This window comes from Nerophis lumbriciformis, linkage group LG10 (genome assembly GCF_033978685.3).
Source record: "Nerophis lumbriciformis linkage group LG10, RoL_Nlum_v2.1, whole genome shotgun sequence".
In the NCBI taxonomy this organism is placed as follows: Eukaryota; Metazoa; Chordata; class Actinopteri; order Syngnathiformes; family Syngnathidae; genus Nerophis; species Nerophis lumbriciformis.
This window is the reverse complement of record NC_084557.2, coordinates 8,797,501-8,818,313: the sequence shown is the minus strand read 5'-3', so window position 1 is coordinate 8,818,313 and position 20,813 is coordinate 8,797,501. Positions and strand designations below refer to the sequence as shown.

At 37.7% G+C, this 20,813-nt stretch overlaps 1 protein-coding gene across 1 annotated transcript in view; it reads right to left on the bottom strand.

Annotated features, from left to right (window-relative positions):
• The window catches only part of LOC133612684 (AT-rich interactive domain-containing protein 3B-like), a 37,310-nt gene that overhangs the window by 14,771 nt on the left and 1,726 nt on the right, over positions 1-20,813 (bottom strand). The window contains exons 3-5 of the mRNA XM_061970316.2: positions 17,029-17,601; positions 726-797; positions 583-655 (exon numbers count right to left, since the gene is read on the bottom strand). Of these exons, the coding sequence (XP_061826300.1) occupies positions 583-655; positions 726-797; positions 17,029-17,601 (718 nt within the window). The remainder of the gene's footprint in view (positions 1-582; positions 656-725; positions 798-17,028; positions 17,602-20,813) is intronic.

The following is a 20,813-nucleotide window of genomic DNA, read 5'->3' as shown; positions in this document are numbered from 1 at the left end:
AGGGTAGATAGAACATGTTAAAAGAGAAAATAAGCAGATATTAACAGTAAATGAACATGTAGATTAATAATTAATTTTCTACCACTTGTCCCTCATAGTTTTGACAAAATAATAGAAAATGACACAATATGTTACTGCATACGTCAGCAGCTAAATTAGGAGCCTTTGTTTAAGTTGTCTCGTATGTTCACTATTTTATTTAAGGACAAAATTGCAATAAGAAACATATGTTCAATGTACACTAAGATTTTTTGTTAAAATAAAGCCAATAATGCCATTTTTTGTGGTCCCCTTTATTTAGAAAAGTATCGAAAAGCATCAAAATACATTTTGGTACCGGTACCAAAATATTGGTATCGGGACAACCCTAGTACACAAAACATGATTCATTTTGGCATCGCTCAACTTAATATGCTCCTAGACTTTATGTTATCTGTTAACTTGTCACTGCCAAGCGTGTTGTAGAATTCTGTTAAACATTAAGTCTTAAGTCATGTGATAACAAACAGGATGGCCGTGTTTCCAACTCGACTTTGTGATACTCCAAAAGTGTATTAAAACGCACCATTTGAAGGGTCTTACCTCGTTTCTGCATGAAGACAAACAGATCGTCAAGAAACTGCTTCCGCTGGGGGTCGCTGTCCAGTTCATAAAGCTGCAAAGCAGAAGGAATAAGCTCTTTTTTGCTGAAATTAAAAACCAGAGCGTCCAATAAATTCACTGACCTTTGCAAAGTCCCTTGATGGTTCCGCTCGTCCTCTTCCTCCGTCGCTCTCTTCGGCCCAGACGGGAGCTTTCTGTCGGTACAATGACAACATAGCACCAGTTTAGGTTTGGGCTGTCATTTTGATATTGAAACAGATTTACAGCATGTTAGTGTGGCCTTTGAACCAACACCCCCTCCCCATCACATAAAGGTTGCTGCCCTCGGTATACATAATACATTATTTAAAAGGGGGGAAGAGTTTGTTCAAAGCTGCTACCGCTGAGAGGGAGATGAGGGAGAAGGCTCCATTGTCATGAGGTCGTTTATTGGGATGTGTTATTGCTCCATCGCCTCCCTGTAAAGTGACGGTTAAGGGTTAAAATGTAAGTGGAGGCCAGTGTGTGTGCAGTCGGACGGAAAGGCCTGCTGAGACGTTATTGTCCTGCTGACACGCACGCCAGCCAGTGGAATGATACAAGTATGAAAATAATTGTTGACCTGCACATGTTCTTTTTTTTTCCCCTTTCTAGACCTCACTGCTTCACATTATGATTGAAATGCTTCAACGGCTGTGCAATAGAAACTGGATCACATGTAAGCATGTTCCAGATAAAATGACACTAGAGACCATGAGGATGGGCAATAATCTATATTGCAATATATATTGCAGCCTCCTTTGATAACAATATATATTATGATACATGATTTGGTATGTAAATGATTTCAAAACAGGTTACAAAAAGGCTCCTAATATAGCGGTAACATACTGCATCATCTCTGGTTGTATTATTTTCTCTAAACAATTGTTAATTTACTTGCTATTCACTATTAATAGTTACTTTCTGTTGTAACATGGTCTTTATTCTATACTACCTGGTATTGTTACTGTTGATATTTGTATCGATCTGCCCACTTTTGTTTACATCAGCCTTGTCAAACTCGTTTTCACTGAGGGCCACATCGCAGTTAAGGTTGCCCTAATATATGTGTGTGTGTATTTACCTGTAATATATATATATATATATATATATATATATATATATATATATATATATATATATATATACATATACATATACATATATATATATATATATATACATACATACATATATATATATATATATACTGTATATATACACCTGTAATATATATATATATACACCTGTAAAAAATAAATAAATAAATACATTTTAAAAAATAAAAAAAATAAAAAAATAAATATATATATATATATATATATATATATATATATATAAATAAATAAATATATATATATAAATTAAAAAAATAATAATAAAAAAATATATATATATATAAAAAAAATTATATACGGTATATATATATATATATAAATAAAATACAAACAGTATATAATAGGGGTGCACAAAAAAAAAATCGAATCACATCCAAATCGCAATTATTAATCATCCCGTTTCTATTTGACAAAAATCAATTCATAAAAATATGTTTTTAGGCCATCTCCATACAATCAGAAGGAGTTTTTCTAACCTATAATCTGTTTTAAAAAAGTTTAATTAAAATTATTATACCAAATAATACATTGCAAGAATCTGTCTGTATTGAGAATCGTGTTGAATTGAGAATGTCACACCAGGCATCGAAATTGTATCGGAACATTAGGTCCCCAAAAGATTTACACCCCTAGTATGTATTACCTATAAGTTTTATATCTTTTTTTACGTATGCTGTAAAAAAAATATTTTGATTTTGCTGTAAAAAAAAACAAACTTGCAGCTCGGTCACCAAAATATTGTGAGAATTTGCTGTAGTTTTTACAACATATTTCTGTAAATGGAATTGAAAAACCGACTTGTCCAGGGTGTACACCGCCTTCCACCCGAGTGCAGCTGGGATAGGCTCCAAACACCCCCGCAACCTCGAGAGGGACAAGCGGTAGTAAATGGATGGATGGAATTGAAAAACAGTACAACTGTTTTTTAACGGTAAAATCAATGCAACTGACCTCTCTTTTTTGTACCGTAAGACCTAAGGTTGTTGTTTTTATAGTGTTTTCAAAAAAAATTTAAATCACTACCAAAGTTGTTTTTACGGTAAAAAAAAAAAAAAAAAGGCAGCTTAGTCACCAACATTTTACCGTAAAGTCTAATGTTATTTTTACAGTGTACAATTTGATGGATAACTTGCTTTGAAATCACAAGTCAACCAAGTATTTATTTTCATTTTAACATTTTTTTTTTTTTTTGAATGTATGATAACATTTTGTTGCAGTATTAGATAATATTAAAGTTTAAAATAGATGCAATTGCATGCAGAAGATGTTTTTATTCAATGTCAAAATGGAAAGAACAATTACATTTACCGTATTTTTCGGACTATAAGTCGCAGTTTTTTTCATAGTTTGGCCGGGGGTGCGACTTATACTCAGGAGCGACTTACAGTATGTGTAAAATTATTAACACATTACCGTAAAATATCAAGTAATATTATTTAGCTCATTCATGTAAGAGACTAGACGTATAAGATTTCATGGGATTTAGCGATTAGGAGTGACAGATTGTTTGGTAAACGTATAGCATGTTCTATATGTTATAGTTATTTGAATGACTCTTACCATAATATGTTACGTTAACATACCAGGCCCGTTCTCAGTTGGTTATTTATGCCTCATATAACGTACACTTATTCAGCCTGTTGTTCACTATTCTTTATTTATTTTAAATTGCCTTTCAAATGTCTATTCTTAGTGTTGGATTTTATCAAATATATTTCCCCAAAAAATGCGACTTATACACCAGTGCGACTTATATATGTTTTTCCCTTCTTTATTATGCATTTTCGGCCGGTGCGACTTATACTCCGGAGTGACTTATAGTCCAAAAAATACGGTAGTAGAAAAGATAAAGTACTTTATTGACATTATTTCCAGGCCTTGGACACTCGAAGTTTATCTTCAAGAGCTCTAGGTTGCGGTTGCAGTAAGCATACCCTCCTACGGTTTGTAGTCTAGCATGTTTAGCTATTCCTCATCCTCCAGTGGTAACATTTGTGGGAAACAGTTTATTTTCCGCCATGGAGGCGGGGATTGCTGACTTCGAAGTGGCTGTGTACTGTTGTGGGACGTTAGCCGCAAGCTAGAATTCTACATTGCGTTCATTCGCTTGTTGCAGACACAGCTAGAATGTGTCATTAAGATGCAGTATGATGATGCAACGATATTATTTAAAACTAATCGGCCAAATTTATATTATTTGCACCGTCTATATCGCCCAACCCCCAAACTGTTGCAGATCTGCATGTTGTCGCAATATGCGGCCGGTCATTCAGCTCCATTTCATGTTTCATACTAAAACAACACAACATGTTCTTGTGCTCCACAAAGTGGTCACTTGTGCTTAATCAAAATAAAGGACTGTTTTGGTTATTTCTCCAAATGCAATATTAACAATCTGACTGTTTATGTTTGACTGCCAAAACCTTGATGGACATGGTGGCTTCATAACAGCATTCTACCATCTCAGCTATAAGACACATGGGAACCAAAACAGCAAAAAAACATGTTGGCTATAAACTGCAACTCTCCTTGTGTTTACACTGAAAACACCTCTCACGTCAGCCTCTTTATGAGGTATTATTTACTAGATTTTCCCCTCAGTTGCTAAGGCTAATGGTACGTTTAGACTACAACCACCTAGTAAAAACAAGATTGCTCTACTTTTTGCGGACGGACTTGTAAAACACATTCTATTTTTTTTTTTTGGTATGAGAAAACTCACACGTGGCAACAAAACATGATCATGCAGGGTTTCCCCATAAGACTGCAATCTACTTGGTGGTGGCTTTTAGGGGGAGAAAGGGTTGAGATAATGTCAGTCTAATTTGCATTACAGTGGAACCTCGATTTACGAACACGTCTATTTGCGACCTTTTCGGTTTACGAACGTTTACATCGCCCCTAATATGCCTCTGTGTGGGAACCATGTCTCGGCGTATGAACACTTCATTCATTCGTTTTGTTTGCTACCTGAAGCCATTGGGGCCTGCCATTTTGATGACATCACTTCCTGTACACAGGGGCACGGCCATTATGAAGAGGCGGGGCCCCCTACATCACATCCTGTACACATTTCGAAAAGCTTTAAAGGCGAGTAGCACTTCTAACGTGTTTATTTCCACAATTGTCCTACCTTACGCCTGTGTCAGCCTGTCTTAGACATCACTGTGTGCTCAAAAACACTTTAAAAGTGTTCAAATTCACACAGTCTCGCTGTATAGCTTCGGGTTGCTAGACCACTGTTTTTCAACCACTGTGCCGCGGCACACTAGTGTGCCATGAGATACAGTCTGGTGTGCCGTGGGAGATGATCTAATTTCACCTATTTGGGGTAAATAATATTTTTTGCAAACCAGTAATTCTAGTCTGCAAATGATGTGTTGTTGAGTGTCGGTGCTGTCTAGAGCTCGGCAGAGTAACCGTGTAATACTCTTCCATATCAGTAGGTGGCAGCCGGTAGCTAATTGCTTTGTAGATGTCGGAATCAGCGGGAGGCAGCGTGCAGGTAAAAAGGTATTTAATGCTTAAACAAAAAATAAACAAAAGGTGAGTGCCCCTAAGAAAAGGCATTGAAGCTTAGGGAAGGCTATGCAGAACTAAAACTGAACTGGCAACAAAGTCAACAAAAACAGAATGCTGGACGACAGCAAAGACTTACTGCGAAGCAAAAAAGGCGTCCACAATGTACATCCGAACATGACATGACAATCGACAATGTCCCCACAAAGAAGGATAAAAACAAAGTAGATGTAGGAAATATCGCTCAAAGGAAGACATGAAACTGCTACAGGAAAACACCAAAAAAAATAGAAAAAGCCATCAAAATAGGAACGCAAGACCAACTAAAACACTACACACAGGAAAACAGCAAAAAACTCCAAATAAGTCAGGGGGTGATGTGACAGGTGGTGACAGTACACCTACTTTGAGACTAGAGCTATAGTGATGCATGCTTGGTTATGGTTTAAAGTCATATCCAACAATTGCAACAACGACTTTTCACTGTCAACTGAGTTTCGTTTTTAATGATTTCTGCTGGTGGTGTGCCTCCGCATTTTTTCAACGCAAAAAATGTGCCTTGGCTCAAAAAAGGTTGAAAAACACCGTGCTAGACAACCGCTTTGAGCTAGCATTTTAGCTAGTTAACCTGCGGCTTGCGACACCTTCAGTTCGAGGATTTTAACAGCATAGAGGGCTTTAATTGTGATGAGACCAAAAAAGATGCCAGAGCGGATCTTTATTACACAAAGGAAAAGGCACTACCGGGACACAAGCTGAAGAAGGATTGCCTCAAATTTGGACTGGACGATTATGGCAAAAATAACAATCAATTATTTTTTATTGGTATCATAATCACGATTATTTACTCGATTATTCATTAATTTGAAAACATTATCTATTGTATCACCAAAACTCAACATTAAATATAGTTTGAAAAAAACAAAAAAACATTTGTACCGAATAAACCACAACAAGTAAAAATAATAATAGCAATAACAATACATCTAAATAACAATAGCAAAATAAACTATAAAATTAAGTTTTTCCGTTTCGTTTTTCCACCCCTTTTCTTCCTGAGAAAACATCCTAGCAGTCGGCATCCTAATGACAGCAGACATCATTAAGAAGCATTTAAAAACTGGTTACAAAGACCCCTAATTTGGCAGCCGACATATGCAGTAACATATTGCATCATTTTTTGTTTGATTATTTTCTCAAAACTATTGTCAATCTATTTTTTAATGTACTGTTAATTATTATCTTTTGGACAGTCAGAAATAAAAAATATTAGAGACCGTTGTTTCAGCAACATCATTTTATAATTTTATAGCTGCTGGGGTACTTGAATCTTGTGTCCCCAGGCAGAATTCAAACTGTAAATCCCACCCCCCATTCTGCACGAGAGAGCTGTAGGTGCACACGCCGAGGTAGTTGACAGTCTGAAGTTGCATCGAAGGATTCCCTTGTTCGTATTTTGTTTTGTTTCTTTTCTTTCTCCGATTTCCTCTTTTCTTTTCTTTTTTAGCAGTATATGCTGTAACAGCAAGCGCAGGTATTGCGATTTTTTCAAGTGGCTGTTCGACAGCCACGCTTTACTGAAAACAAGTTTGCACCATCCACGCGCTTCACTATATATCTCGTCAGCCAATGAGGAGGCTCCTTCGTGGGCTCTGCTCACCCCTCCTTTGTCTAAAACCTATGATTGAATTTGAAGGGGTTAACCGCCATGAAGACAAATGATTTTGTCTTCCGGGGTTTTATTTACTAAAATACTTAAATATAGGGCATAGACCGCACACAGACGTAAGATTTTTTTTAGAAATGAGAACTGTTACGATATACTGTATAATGCTAATATGTTTTTTTTTTTTTAAGTTGAAGAATATAATTTAGGTACCCCTGCTTTAAGTGCTGATTATAACAAATTAAATTGAGATAGGCTCCAGCACCCCCCGCGACCCAAAAAGGGACAAGCGGTAGAAAATGGATGGATGGAAGTTTTGGTGTCCTTTAGTAATTCTTCAATTACATTTGTTTTTTTCAGATAGAATATATAATCTTAAAACATTTTTATATGAAAAAAACCTTCTTTAAGTGTGCTTTTTTTTGCATCTTGAGCGGAGTGAAGCGCAGCCCCTCACCAAGGAGCGCACCTTCAGCAGTAAAAATAAAACAACAACAAAAAAGTGGTTTCATGGTAGATGCACTGCATGCAGGACTGCCTCTAAAATGAAAAATAAAAAGTTTGTTTGAAAACATAGCAAAACGCTGCAGGTAGGAAGAGCATGACAACCTGGATGTGCAGTAAATGAGTGTCTCGTCCGTGATGATGCCATACACGCAAAATCCTTATTCAAATAAGGCGGTCTGCACTACTTTACAATTGCACATGCAGCGTTAGTAAATTGCACGCAACATGCCCACTACATAAATTAGTACATGCTATTTTATAGATGGCAACAAACTGTTTACCACGTGGTGTTTTAAAGTAAAATGAAGTACCAATGATTGTCACACACACACACTAGGTGTGGCAAAATTATTCTCTGCATTTGACCTATCACCCTTGATCTTTTGATCTTAGTAAATCATCCATTCATTTTCTACCGTTTGTCCCTCTCGGGGTCGCGAAAGTGGCTGGAGCCTATCCCAGCGGCATTCGGGCAGAAAAAACGGGCCTTCAAAATGTACAAGATCCTTGAATGATTAAGTGATTGATTACAATTATACCCAGACAAAAACACAGAATGGTGGTGTAACAATTTCAATTAAATATTCAAATGATTTCCTACCTTTTTGTCTTAGATGTAAATTACTTGTTTTTTCTGTGTCCAGGGACTTACAGTATTTCCTGAGTTTGTAAAAAATAACCAAATATCTTTTGATAATAAAAAAACAATGATAGAAAATATTGATCTAACCACAGTATCAACAAAACCTTATACTATACTTGGCATCGTTATTGTCGATATTTGTACCGATTTGTTTACATTCAAGAGCTCCAGCTTGCGGTTAGTATATCCTCTTACAGTGTGAAGTAGGGTTGTCCCGATACCAATATTTTGGTACCGGTACCAAAATGTATTTCGATACTTTTCTAAATAAAGGGGACCACAAAAAAATTGCATTATTGGCTTTATTTTAACAAAAAAATCTTAGGGTACATTAAACATATGTTTATTATTGCAATCGAAGAACAATTTTGTCCTTAAATAAATTAGTGAACATACTAGACAACTTGTCTTTTAGTAGTAAGTAAACAAACAAAGGCTCCTAATTAGTCTGCTGACGTATGCAGTAACATATTGTGTCATTTATCTACCTATTATTTTGTCACAATTATGAGGGACAAGCTGTAAAAATTAATTATTAATCCACTTGTTCATTTACTGTTAATATTTTGTTATTTTTGTTTAACATGTTCTATATACACTTCTGTTAAAATGTAATAATCACTTATTCTTCTGTTTGATACTTTACATTAGTTTTGGATCATACCACAAATTTAGGTATCGATCTGATACCAAGTAGTTACAGGATCATACATTGGTCATATTCAAAGTCCTCATGTGTCCAGGGATGTACTTCAGGAGTTTATAAACATAATGATTTTTTTTTTTTTTAAAGAAAAAAGATTTTGTGACGATAAAAAATATTGATGTAATCATAGTACCGTAGTACGCTCCTGTACTTGGTATCATTACAGTGGATGTCAGGTGTAGATCCACCGAAGGCTTTTGTTTACATTCAGGCGTGCTAGCTTTTGTTAGTGGTGACACCGGTGAGCTATTGTATCCTCCTACGGTGTGTAGTGAAGCATGTTTAGCTATTCCTCCTCCTGCAGGGATGATACTTGTAAGAAACTGACTTTATTCGTCGCCATGGAGACGAGGAAACACTGCCGACTGCAGATGGATGTTCGCTGCTAGCTAACCAGCCATTTGTTAAAGCACCTCTTACTGAGGGTGTTTCAGTGTTATAGCTTCACCTTTATTGTCAATTTTTAGGCCAAAATGCGTCCATTTTCCCTTTTCTGTCTACACACTGTGTCTGCTTGTAAGTACTCCGTGATTGTGCGCTGCCGAACATGCTCCTCTGCTCGTAAAAACCAGCAATGTCATGACGTGAACTGGTACTTTTTAAAACGGAGTATAGTACCGTTTTTGATTAATTAGTACTGCGATACTATACTAGTACCGGTATAGGGAGCACAGTACCAAGTCAAATTCCTTGTGTGTTACATACTTGGCCAATACAGATCATTCTGATTCCTATAGTCGGCCAAATTTATATCATTTATAAATCAGGGGTGTCAAACTTGTTTTCCTGGCTGGCCTCAGAGGGCCGCTTGTAACAGTGAATGTAAGAATATAAAAGTATAATCGCCTCGTTATATTATTGCCTATGCGGGTGGAGCTGGACGAAGTGGCTGGGGAGAGGGAAGTCTGGGCCTCTCTGCTTAGTCTGCTGCCCCCGCGACCCGACCTCGAATAAGCGGAAGAAAATGGATGGATGCATTTGGTTATTTGATTTGTGTACGTACAAATTGATGGATAACTTGCTTTGAAATCGTAAGTCAAGGTGACAAGCAGATATTTAAGTATATATTGTTTTGTTTTTTTTTACAAACTATCATATGGTATATAATAATTGGTGCTAAAAAATGTTTTTTTATCACATCCGAATCCTGATTTTTTTTAGTAATTTTCAAAAATCTAATTGTATTAATTTTTTTACGAATTAATACAAAAAAACATTTTTTTTTAGGCCATCTCTATGCTTACTTGGTGCATGCATACGTCATTCGTCAGCAACCAAAAGGAGGTTTTGTAACCCGTAAGCTGTTTTGTTATGATCTTGTTATTATTATACCAAATAATACATTGCAAAAATGAGTTTGAATCGAGTATCGATTATGAATCAAATCCTCACCCCAAGAATCGGAATCGAATGGCGAGGTGCCCAAAGATTCACACCAATAACAATTAAATATTTGTGTATATATATCAACGTTTAATACATATGAAATTTCATGTTTTTTGTCAAAATGCAAACAATGAAAATATTTAGTAAGAAAGATGAAGTATGCACATTATTCCCAGGCTTTCGCGGGCCACATTAAATGACGTGTCGGGCCGGATCTGGCCCTCGGGCTTTGAGTTTGACACATGTGATTTATATCGTGCAAACCTAAACCTAATACATATCGATGACTAATTTGAAATGTTTTTTTTTTTTCCAATAGTGGCTCACTCTATGTTTTAGTAACTTTACTTTAATGCTATAATACAACCCCCAAAACCACATAGTTCAATCAGAATGACCTTAATGCTGAAATTTACAAAATTTCTCCCCAGTAGCCTCGACTAAATAATCTCCCACAAATCTGTCCGGGGGGGGGGGGGGTTGACACATGTAATAGGTCAGCTTAGAATTTCTAATAAAAGAGCCTTGTACTCCCCCACGCAGAAACCCTATTGATGTGAAGGTAGATAAACATCCCGGTCTTTTCAGCATCACATGGAAATAAAACCCTTCCCCCCTTATTGATGAGCAAGTGAGACCTACTGTGGATCTATTAACAAAAGAGCCGGCAGTTAATTGCTCACAGAGCTTTCACACGTCCAGCCCTGGGAATGCTGATACTATTCAGTATGTAGGTCAGCAAAAGGTTTCTTGTGTTTCACTCAAAACTCTAACCTTCCTTTTTATTATGATAGGCTACTGTACTTTTTAGACATACCCCTTATAGTTTTAATTGATGGCAAAGGACTTAAGTACAGAAATCATTCAAGTGATCCGGCGGAGCAAAAGTGAAAACACAGCACTTCAATGTAACAGCAGGGGGGGGAGGGAAAATTTTAATCCAAATGAAATTATCTCCCATACAAGTCAAGATCATTTATCTGCCCCCTCACCGAGCCAACGGGGAGGCTCTTTTCAGACCCCTCCAAAGTGTCAGAGGGGCTTTACAGTGAGACCGCACACAAAGACTGAACAATGGTCGTCCAGCGTGGGGAATCTTAGAGATGCCTCTTCAAACAATGAACACGCCAACGTTCGAGGAAACACGTGTCGCCATTGTGATGTCATGTTTGCCCCCGAGCTGCTCAAAACTTAGCAACCGTTGACGAAAATGAATATCTACTCACAAATGAGGTTTAACCGAGAGCAATACTAAAAGGAATGAGATCCAAATCTACATCTGAGGATTTTCACTGGCAGGTGACAGCCTGCACCTCACATATACAGTCCTTGTGAAAAATCACAGTTTGACATGACTCCCAATGGTGCTTCAAGCAAAACGAAACTCTCCAAGGCCTTTAACAGCAAATAATCGTGTGTTAATACCAAGCCTTGTGGCGGTTTCAAAACAGCCGGAGTCGTGTGGGCTAAAGAAAAGACTCCCATCCTCACTGCAGTGGCCATTATGTATTGATTACGTGCATGTAAATTACAGTGCCATTTACTGTTGCTAGGTGACAACTAAATTATGCAGGGCTATCCACTGAGCTGATCGTCTTAGCAACCAAAATACTTGGGCATCGCAGTAGAAAGATTTGAAAGCTCAAACAAAAAAAGAGAGCTAGTAATTGTTCATATATACGCATTAAACCAGGGCATAACATTATTTATAGTTAGTAGATTTGTTTTAAACAATTACCATTGAATTATTTAAAAAAAAAAAAGTATAGGTAGAAGTAGAACGATTTTAATAGACACAAGAAAACTATTTTTTTTCCAAAATGTTGTGTTGTTGTTTTTGTTTAAGATAGTGTACTTTGAAGTTTACTAATACTTTGAGTATGTTACATTATGTCTGAGACAACACAACCTTGATAAATAAAGGACATTACACACACCGGAGAGGAAGTTCATGTGAACATTTCAGGGTTGAGGCGGGCAATAGCTTTGATTTGGAAAAAAAAACAAAAAATCTTTTCTGCTTCACTGAATATATACTGTACAATAAACAAACTTTACAGTTACACGCTGTGAGGCGTTCACCCAGGAGCCCCTCTGGCTGCAGGCTTCATTAATCAGAATGAATTGTATCATGTTGGGGCCCGGGCAAGCGATTAGAGGTCCTATTAGTTCAATTTCTCCTAACAAGACATTGGCTGTGTTCATATATATACACATATACATAAATATATACATACTGTATACACACAGGTATATACACATTAAAAACATACACACACACATAAAAACACCAAAAATATATACACACACATATATACATAAATACATATACACACATGTATATATATATACATAAATATGTATTATATATATGTATATACAAACACGTACAGTATATATTTATATATACACATACATAGAAATATACATACACACACACACACACACACACACACACACACACACACACATACATACATATATACACACACACACACACATATATACACATATATATATATATATATATATATATATATATATATATATATACACACACACACATATACACACATATATATATATATATATATACACACACACATATATACACACACATATGTATATATACACACAAATTTATATACACGCATATATATATATATACACACACACACACGTGTGTGTGCGTGTATATATGTATACAGTATATGTGTATAGAGTATATGTGTATATATATATATATATATATATATATATATATATATATATATATATATATATATATATATATATATATATATATATACATATATATATATATCCTCACGAAGCATTTGGTGTTCCTGGGTAAAGTCTTTGTGTGTATGTCCTATAATAACATTTAATAACCTGTAAAAACACCTTTGTTGAAAGTAAATTATTTTTATGTTGATGTTTAAACATGTTATCTGGAACTAGGGCTCTTTATTTCACATGTTGTTCTTTTGTGGGTTTTTTAGCTGAGGAAATAAGCATAGCTAAATGTTTTCTTTTTAAAGAAGATTGGAGATTATATTTGACTTGTCTTATATTATTTTCAAGGCGTTGTGTTGTTTCTTATCTCAGAATACCTCTCAAGTTGTGATCCTGTTATGCAAAACCTACTTTTCTTACTTGTTGGTACCTGTTTTTGTGTATTTAGTATCCACATCAATCCTGAAAATTTCAATTCAAGTCATGGTGGAGATATTTAGTTACGTCACCAGATATTTCCATTAATGGGTTAGTTTATATGTCAAACTATATCGGGATATAAGTTCCATATAAGATCCATATTGCCCAGCCCTACACTCGTGTTAGCGACAGTGCTAGCACGAGGGCTGCAACAACTAATCGATTAAATCGATTATAAAAATAGTTGGCGATTAATTTAGTCATCGATTCGTTGGATCTATGCTATGCGCATGCGCAGAAGCTACTTTTTTATTTTTTTATATTTTATTGAATTTTTTTTATAATCCTTTATTTATAAACTGCAACATTTACAAACAGCTGAGAAACAATAATCAAAATAAGTATGGTGCCAGTATGCTGGTTTTTTTCCCAATAAAATACTGGAAAGGATAGAAATGTAGTTTGTCTCTTTTATCCGATTATTAATCGATTAATCGATTTAATAATTGACAGATTAGTCGATTATCAAATTAGTTGTTAGTTGCAGCCCTAGCTAGCACAGTTTAGGGATGTTCTCTATGTTTAATTGAGCATTACAATAGGCCTTATGGTGGCATTGTGTTTATATGTATGAGGGCACATGTGTACGTTGTTGGAGTTTTAATAATAAAATTGTGATATTTAAGACATTTTACATTGCTCCTAATTTTTTTTCGGTGCTATGAAAAATGTTCTGTGCCAATAATTGTTTTCATTTATTAACACCGGTGCTACTAGTGAAAAAGCTAAGCGTACAACCCTGACATTCAGCCTTGGACCACAGCCAAGAGCAATTATCTAGAGGCAAAGGGCAATTTGATCAAGAGTACATGATGTTAGTTGAAGTAGAAGCTCTCTGCTGGGGCTGATAATGGACAACTATCAAGGCTTTGGGCATTTTGCCAAAAGGGTCACCCTCAAAGCAAAGGGTGGTGAGGGTTTGTTATGTTTAGAGCTGAGCTATATGGCTGAAAACTATATCTAATATACGTTTTTTATATTTATTGATATCGATAATTATTGATACTTTTTAAGACTTATTTAAGCCTACCAATAAATACAGTAAAACAATTTTCAACTTACCAAGAGTGCTATTTATCAGTGGAGAGGGTGTCTGGTAGTTAGGTAGGATGAGCGTGGATAAGGTCATAAAATTAAATATAAAATAATTAAAGTACCGTATTTTTACGACTATAAGGCGCACTTAAAATCCTTTAATTTTCTCAAAAATCGACAGCGCGCCTAATGTACGGAATAATTTTGGTTGTGCTTACCAACCTCGAAGCTATTTTATTTGATACATGATGAAATGATAAGTGTAACCAGTTGATGGCAGTCACACATAAGAAATATGTGTAGACTGCAATATGAAAGCAGTAAACAACACCAAAACTTTAAATGTTCCCATTGGGAATATAGAACATTACACACGGCGCTCAAAAAGCTATGAAGCCGCACTGCTTGATAGATTGACAGTGCGTTACGGCTACAGTAGTTAGACATACTCTTCAACATGCGAGTATTAGTATGGTGTGTGTATAAAGACTGCAAAATGGCACCTATTAGCAGACATTTTATCCGGCGTTTTGTTTCGCAATATTATGCAAAACCAACTTTCTTTCCTTCTGGTACCTGCTGATGTGTATTTGGGATCTGCATAAGTCCAGAAAATGTGCGCGTGTCAGCCTTTGTAGTCCGTGACGACACCGTAGTTGATAAGCTTCTTCTTTTTCTCTATCCTCTTGTTATGGGACATTCATCCTCCACTGTTTCCATTTCTAATATAAAGTAGCTTAAAGTTCTAACTTAGTCAGTCAGTGCCGTGAAATACAGTCTGGTGTGCTGTGGGAGATTATGTCATTTCAGCTATTGGGGTTAAGAATATTTTTTGCAAACCAGTAATTATAATCCGCAAATAATGTGCCGTTGTAGAGTGTCAGTGCTGTCGAGAGCTCGGCAGAGTAAACGTGTAATACTCTTCCATATCAGTAGGTGGCAGCAGGTAGCTAATTGCTTTGTAGGCGTCGGGAACATGGTTTGTCGTGATCACAATATGCAGACCACAGTGGGAGGCAGCGTGCAGGTAAAATGGTATCTAATGCTTAAACCAAAAATAAACAAAATGTGAGTGCTCCTAAAAAAAGGCATTGAAGCATAGGGATGGCTATGCAGAACAAAACTACAACTGAACTGGCTACAAAGTAAAGAAAAATAGAATGCTGGACGACAGCAAAGACTTACAGCGTGTGGAGCTGAGATGGCGTCCACAAAGTACAGACAACAATGTCCACACAAAGAAGGATAGCAACAACTGAAATAGTCTTGATTGCTAAAACAAAGCAGGTGCGGGGAATAGCGCTCAAAGGAAGACATGAAACTGCAACAGGAAAATACCAAGGAAACAGGAAAAGCCACCAAAATAGGAGCGCAAGACACTACACACAGGAAAACACCAAAAAACTCAAAATGAGTCAGTACTTTGAGACAAGTATAGTGATACATGGTTGGTTATGGTTTAAATTCATTTTACACAATTGCCACGCCGACTTTTTATTGTCAATATCGAGTTACATTTTTTAATGATTTCTGCTTGTGGTGTGTTTTAGGATTTTTTCAATGGAAAAAATGTGCCTTGGCTCAAAAAAGGTTGAAAAACACTGAGTCAGTGGACTCGCTATGGAAGCGCTAAAAACTACCGGTGTAGTGGGTTTACATAATTCACCCACGGAACTTTAGTTATAGACAGTACACGTTATGTAGACCACAAAGAAATGTTTTCAATTTAGAAAATCATCATCATGGATACCAGTACTCAAAAATCATAATATGACCCCTTTAATGAGCCTTATAATCCGGGTGCACCTTATGTATGAAAACAAACTTGAATAGACTCATCAGCAGTGCGCCTTATAATCCGGTGCGCCCTATGGTCTGGAAAATACGGTAGATTTAAAGGCAGTTACATATTTGAGACACTAGATGGCAGTGGTGTATAAGCTATTGAACACTACACAGAGTAGTTTGGGAAGCTACTCATTAAACGGACACATTGGAAGTGTCAGGATGTTGCCACAACGTCTGCATTAAAACCAACAAAACAAACAGCAAAGACAGAAAGACGTCGCAACCAAAATTGGTATTTGATACTGTTATGTGATTGGCTGTTAACGTGTCCCTCCCATTGCTCAGTGACACTTCCGGTTTGCTGGGTGACGAATCTTGCTTCATAATTTCTGGTTTCTTCCGACCAAAAATATATTGAATATTGTATCGAACGCATTTTATATTGATACCAATTGTGTGGCTATCGCGTGGCGCGGTTGGGAGAGTGGCCGTGCCAGCAACCTGAGGGTTCCTTGTTTGATCCCCAGCTTCTACCAACCTAGTCACGTCCGTTGTGTCCTTGAGCAAGACACTTCACCCTTGCTCCTGATGGGTCGTGGTTAGCGCCTTGCATGGCAGCCCCCGCCATCAGTGTGTGAGAATGGGTGAATGTGGAAATAGTGTCAAAGCGCTGAGTACCTTGAAGGTAGAAAAGCGCTATACAAGCGTAACCCATTTACCATTTATACTGACATCGTTTCATCGGCCCAGCCCTAGTTATGTTTGTTTTTTAAGTGTCGGATGACAGAGTGAAAAGAGGACGAAGATGGAGGATGCTTACTTGTTTAAAAGACTCATCATAGGCCCAGTCAGTGAAACCGTTGGCTGATGTGAAGGGAGGCAGTCCCACCGGAGACAACATCTCCTCCTCCGGCTCCTGCTTTATGGCCACAGGAGGAGACGAGGAGGACTTTCCAGCTGCTGACTGAGGCTCAGCGTAAGCATTGAATGGGAGACCTGGACCCTGCTGGACTCCGGAATTCTTGGCTTCCTGGCCGCTTTCCTCCTCGGGTATCTCTTCTTCTTCTGAGTCTTCATCGTCGTCATCATCTTCCTCCTCCCCTGCATCCGCTCTGGTCGGTTGGTTGTTCAACGAATGCTGAACCGCTTGTTGGGAGAGGCCATCCGCTCTGCCGAAAAAGTCCGGCCTGGAGCCTGACTGGGCTCTCGCCGTGGCCACTGCGGCGTGTTGGGCGAAGAGGAACTGAGCTTGGAGGAGGTGTTTCTCTTGGAAGTTCATGTCCTGCTTGGATTCGTGTTGTCTTTGGATGTGCTCCATCAGCGCCTCCAGCTTCACACCAGCAGGACTGGACTGGGGGCATCTCGCTGAGCTGCCCTCCTCGGATAAACCTGACTGAGAGGGACACAGAACACCATGACTTGAATTTAGAGATACAGTCACAGCTGATAGATAAGAGGTGTTCCTGAGGGCAGTGTTTTTCAACCTTTTTTGCGTTGAAAAAATGCGGAGGCACACCACCAGCAGAAATCATTAAAATAGAAACTCCGTTGACAGTAAAAAGTCGTTGTCGCAATTGTTGGATATGACTTTAAACCATTACTAAGCATGCATCACTATAGCTCTTGTCTCAAAGTAGGTGTACTGTCACCACCTGTCACATCACACCCTGACTTATTTTCGACTTTTTTGCTGTTTTCCTGTGTGTAGTGTTTTAGTTCTTGTCTTGCACTCCTATTTTGGTGGCTTTTTCTCTTTTTTTGGTATTTTCTTGTAGCAGTTTCATGTCTTCCTTTGAGCGATATTTCCCGCATCTACTTTGTTTTTATCCTTCTTCGTGGGGACATTGTCGATTGTCATGTCATGTTCGGATGTACATTGTGGACGCCATCTCCACAGTAAGTCTTTGCTGTCGTCCAGCATTCTGTTTTTGTTGACTTTGTAGCCAGTTTAGTTTTAGTTTTGTTCTGCATAGCCTTCCCTAAGCTTCAATTCCTTTTCTTAGAGGCACTCACCTCTTGTTTATTTTTTGTTTAAGCATTAAATACCTTTTTACCTGCACGCTGCCTCCCACTGTTTCCGACATCTACAAAGCAATTAGCTACCGGCTGCCACCTACTGATATGGAAGAGTATTACACGGTTACTCTGCAGAGCTCCAGACAGCATCGACACTCAACAACAACACATAATTGGCAGACTATAATTAGTGGTTTGCAAAAAATATTTTTTTTACCTCAAATAGGTGAAATTAGATCATCTCCCATGACACACCAGATTGTATCTCACGGCACACTAGTGTGCACAGTGGTTGAAAAACACTGCCTCAGGGTATACGTGCAATGCCCTCTAGGGATGGGTACCATTCACACTGATAAGGCAGTGTTTTTCATACAGTCTGGTGTGCCGTGGGAGATTATCTAATTTCACCTAATTGGGTTAAAAATATTTTTTGCAAACCAGTAGTTATAATCCGCAAATGTACCGTAGTTGAGTGTCGGTGCTGTCTAGAGCTCGGCAGAGTAACCATGCAATACTCTTCCATACCAGTAGGTGGCAGCCGGTAGCTAATTGCTTTGTAGATGTCGGGAACATGGTTTGTCGTGATCACAATATGCGGGAGGCAGCGTGTAGGTAAAAAGGTATCTAACACTTAAACCAAAAATAAATAAAAGGCGAGTGCCGCTAAGAAAAGGCATTGAAGCTTAGGGAAGGCTATGCAAAACGAAACTAAAACTGAACTGGCCGCACAATTTCAATAGTCTTGATTGCGAAAACAAAGCAGGTGCGGGGAATAGCGTTCGAGGAAGACATGAAACTGCTACAGGAAAATACCAACAAAAGAGGAAAAGCCACCAAAATAGGAGCGCAAGACAAGAACTAAATCACTACACGCAGGAAAACAGCAAAAAAATCAAAATAAGTCACAGCGTGATGTGACAGGTGGTGACAGTACACCTACTTTAAGACAAGAGCTATAGTGATGCATGCTTGGTTATGGTTTGAATTCATATCCAACAATTGCGAAAACGATTTTATTGTCAATATCGGTTACGGAGTTTCATTTTTGTATGTTTTCTGCTGGTGGTGTGTCTCCAGATTTTTTCAATGAAAAAAATGTGCCTTGGCTCAGAAAAGGCGATAAGGTACCAATCCCCAGTATCTGGGAATTGATACCGGTACTCAACGTTACCAATTTTCAGTACTTTTGTGTGTGTTCATGAATAATAATTGTTTTTGTAAATACAATCAAATTTGTATTGCAAAATTTAAACATGAGCTGATTATGATGACTGCAGTCCAGTTGTTTTATTACACATTTCTGAGTCTCATCTTCAAGTATGACATAAAGTTGCAAACAGTTGCAAGTCCAAGACGTGGTGTATGGTTTATGGCAGGGGTGTCAAACATATCAGGCTCGCAAACAAGTTTAATCCGGCCTGCAAGATCCATCCATTTTCTACCGCTTGTCCTTTTTTGGGGCGTCGGGGGGTGCTGTAGCCTATCTCAGCTGCATTCGGGCGGTAGGCGGGGTACACCCTGGACCTCATCGCAGGGCCAACGTGATTTTGCCTAGTGGTTAGAGTGTCCGCCCTGAGATCGGTAGGTTGTGAGTTCAAACCCCGGCCGAGTCATACCAAAGACTATAAACATGGGATCCATTACCTCCCTGCTTGGCACTCAGCATCAAAAATTGGAATTGGGGGTTAAATCACCAAAAAAATTATTCCCGGGCGCGGCCACCGCTGCTGCTCACTGCTTCCCTCACCTCCCAGGGGGTGATCAAGGGTGATGGGTCAAATGCAGAGAATAATTTCGCCACACCTCGTGTGTGTGAGACAATCATTGGTACTTCAACTTTAACTTAATTTTGCCAAATATAAAAATTAGCTGCAATTTTTTTATTGAAAGAAACTGCTGTTCTAAACGTGTCCACTGGATGTCGCAATAGCAATTCAAGTGTCACTCATGTCACACGTCACACTGTTTAAGACACATGTGTCAAACTCAAGGCCCGGGGGCAGATCTGGCCCGCGACATCATTTTATCTGGCCCGAAACACTTGCAAATAATATGTGTCATTTTCTCACTAAATGGAATCGATTTTTTTCATTTTGACAGGAAAAAATATATGTACTGCTTGAAATTGCATACCTTTTAAACTTTAATAGTATCCAATATTGCAAAAAAAATACTACAATACATTAATCATACTTTCCAAACATGTTTTTGTTTAAATAAAAACTTAACTCCTCACTTCCGTCGGCCCACATTGCCTCCTTCCTTACTGCTGTCAACAAACCACAATGAGCCGCTGATAGAGAGCTTAATTTGCATTTAAGGACACCACCTCTCAAAACGAACCATTTTGAAAGGGAGCAAAAAAAGTGTCTTGAAAAAAGGTCTGTAAATCAAAATCTATGCACATTTTTCATTAAAGAACCACCATTAAATGTTGCGTAACCCACAAGAAGGTGTTTTAAATGTAGAAAAAAAAATCATGAAACGACGCCTTTGATGGGATAGATCAGTGATTCTCATACTGTGGTAAGTGTCCCACTAGTGGTGTGCCAAATAATCACTTCATTAAATATTCAAACACAGTGT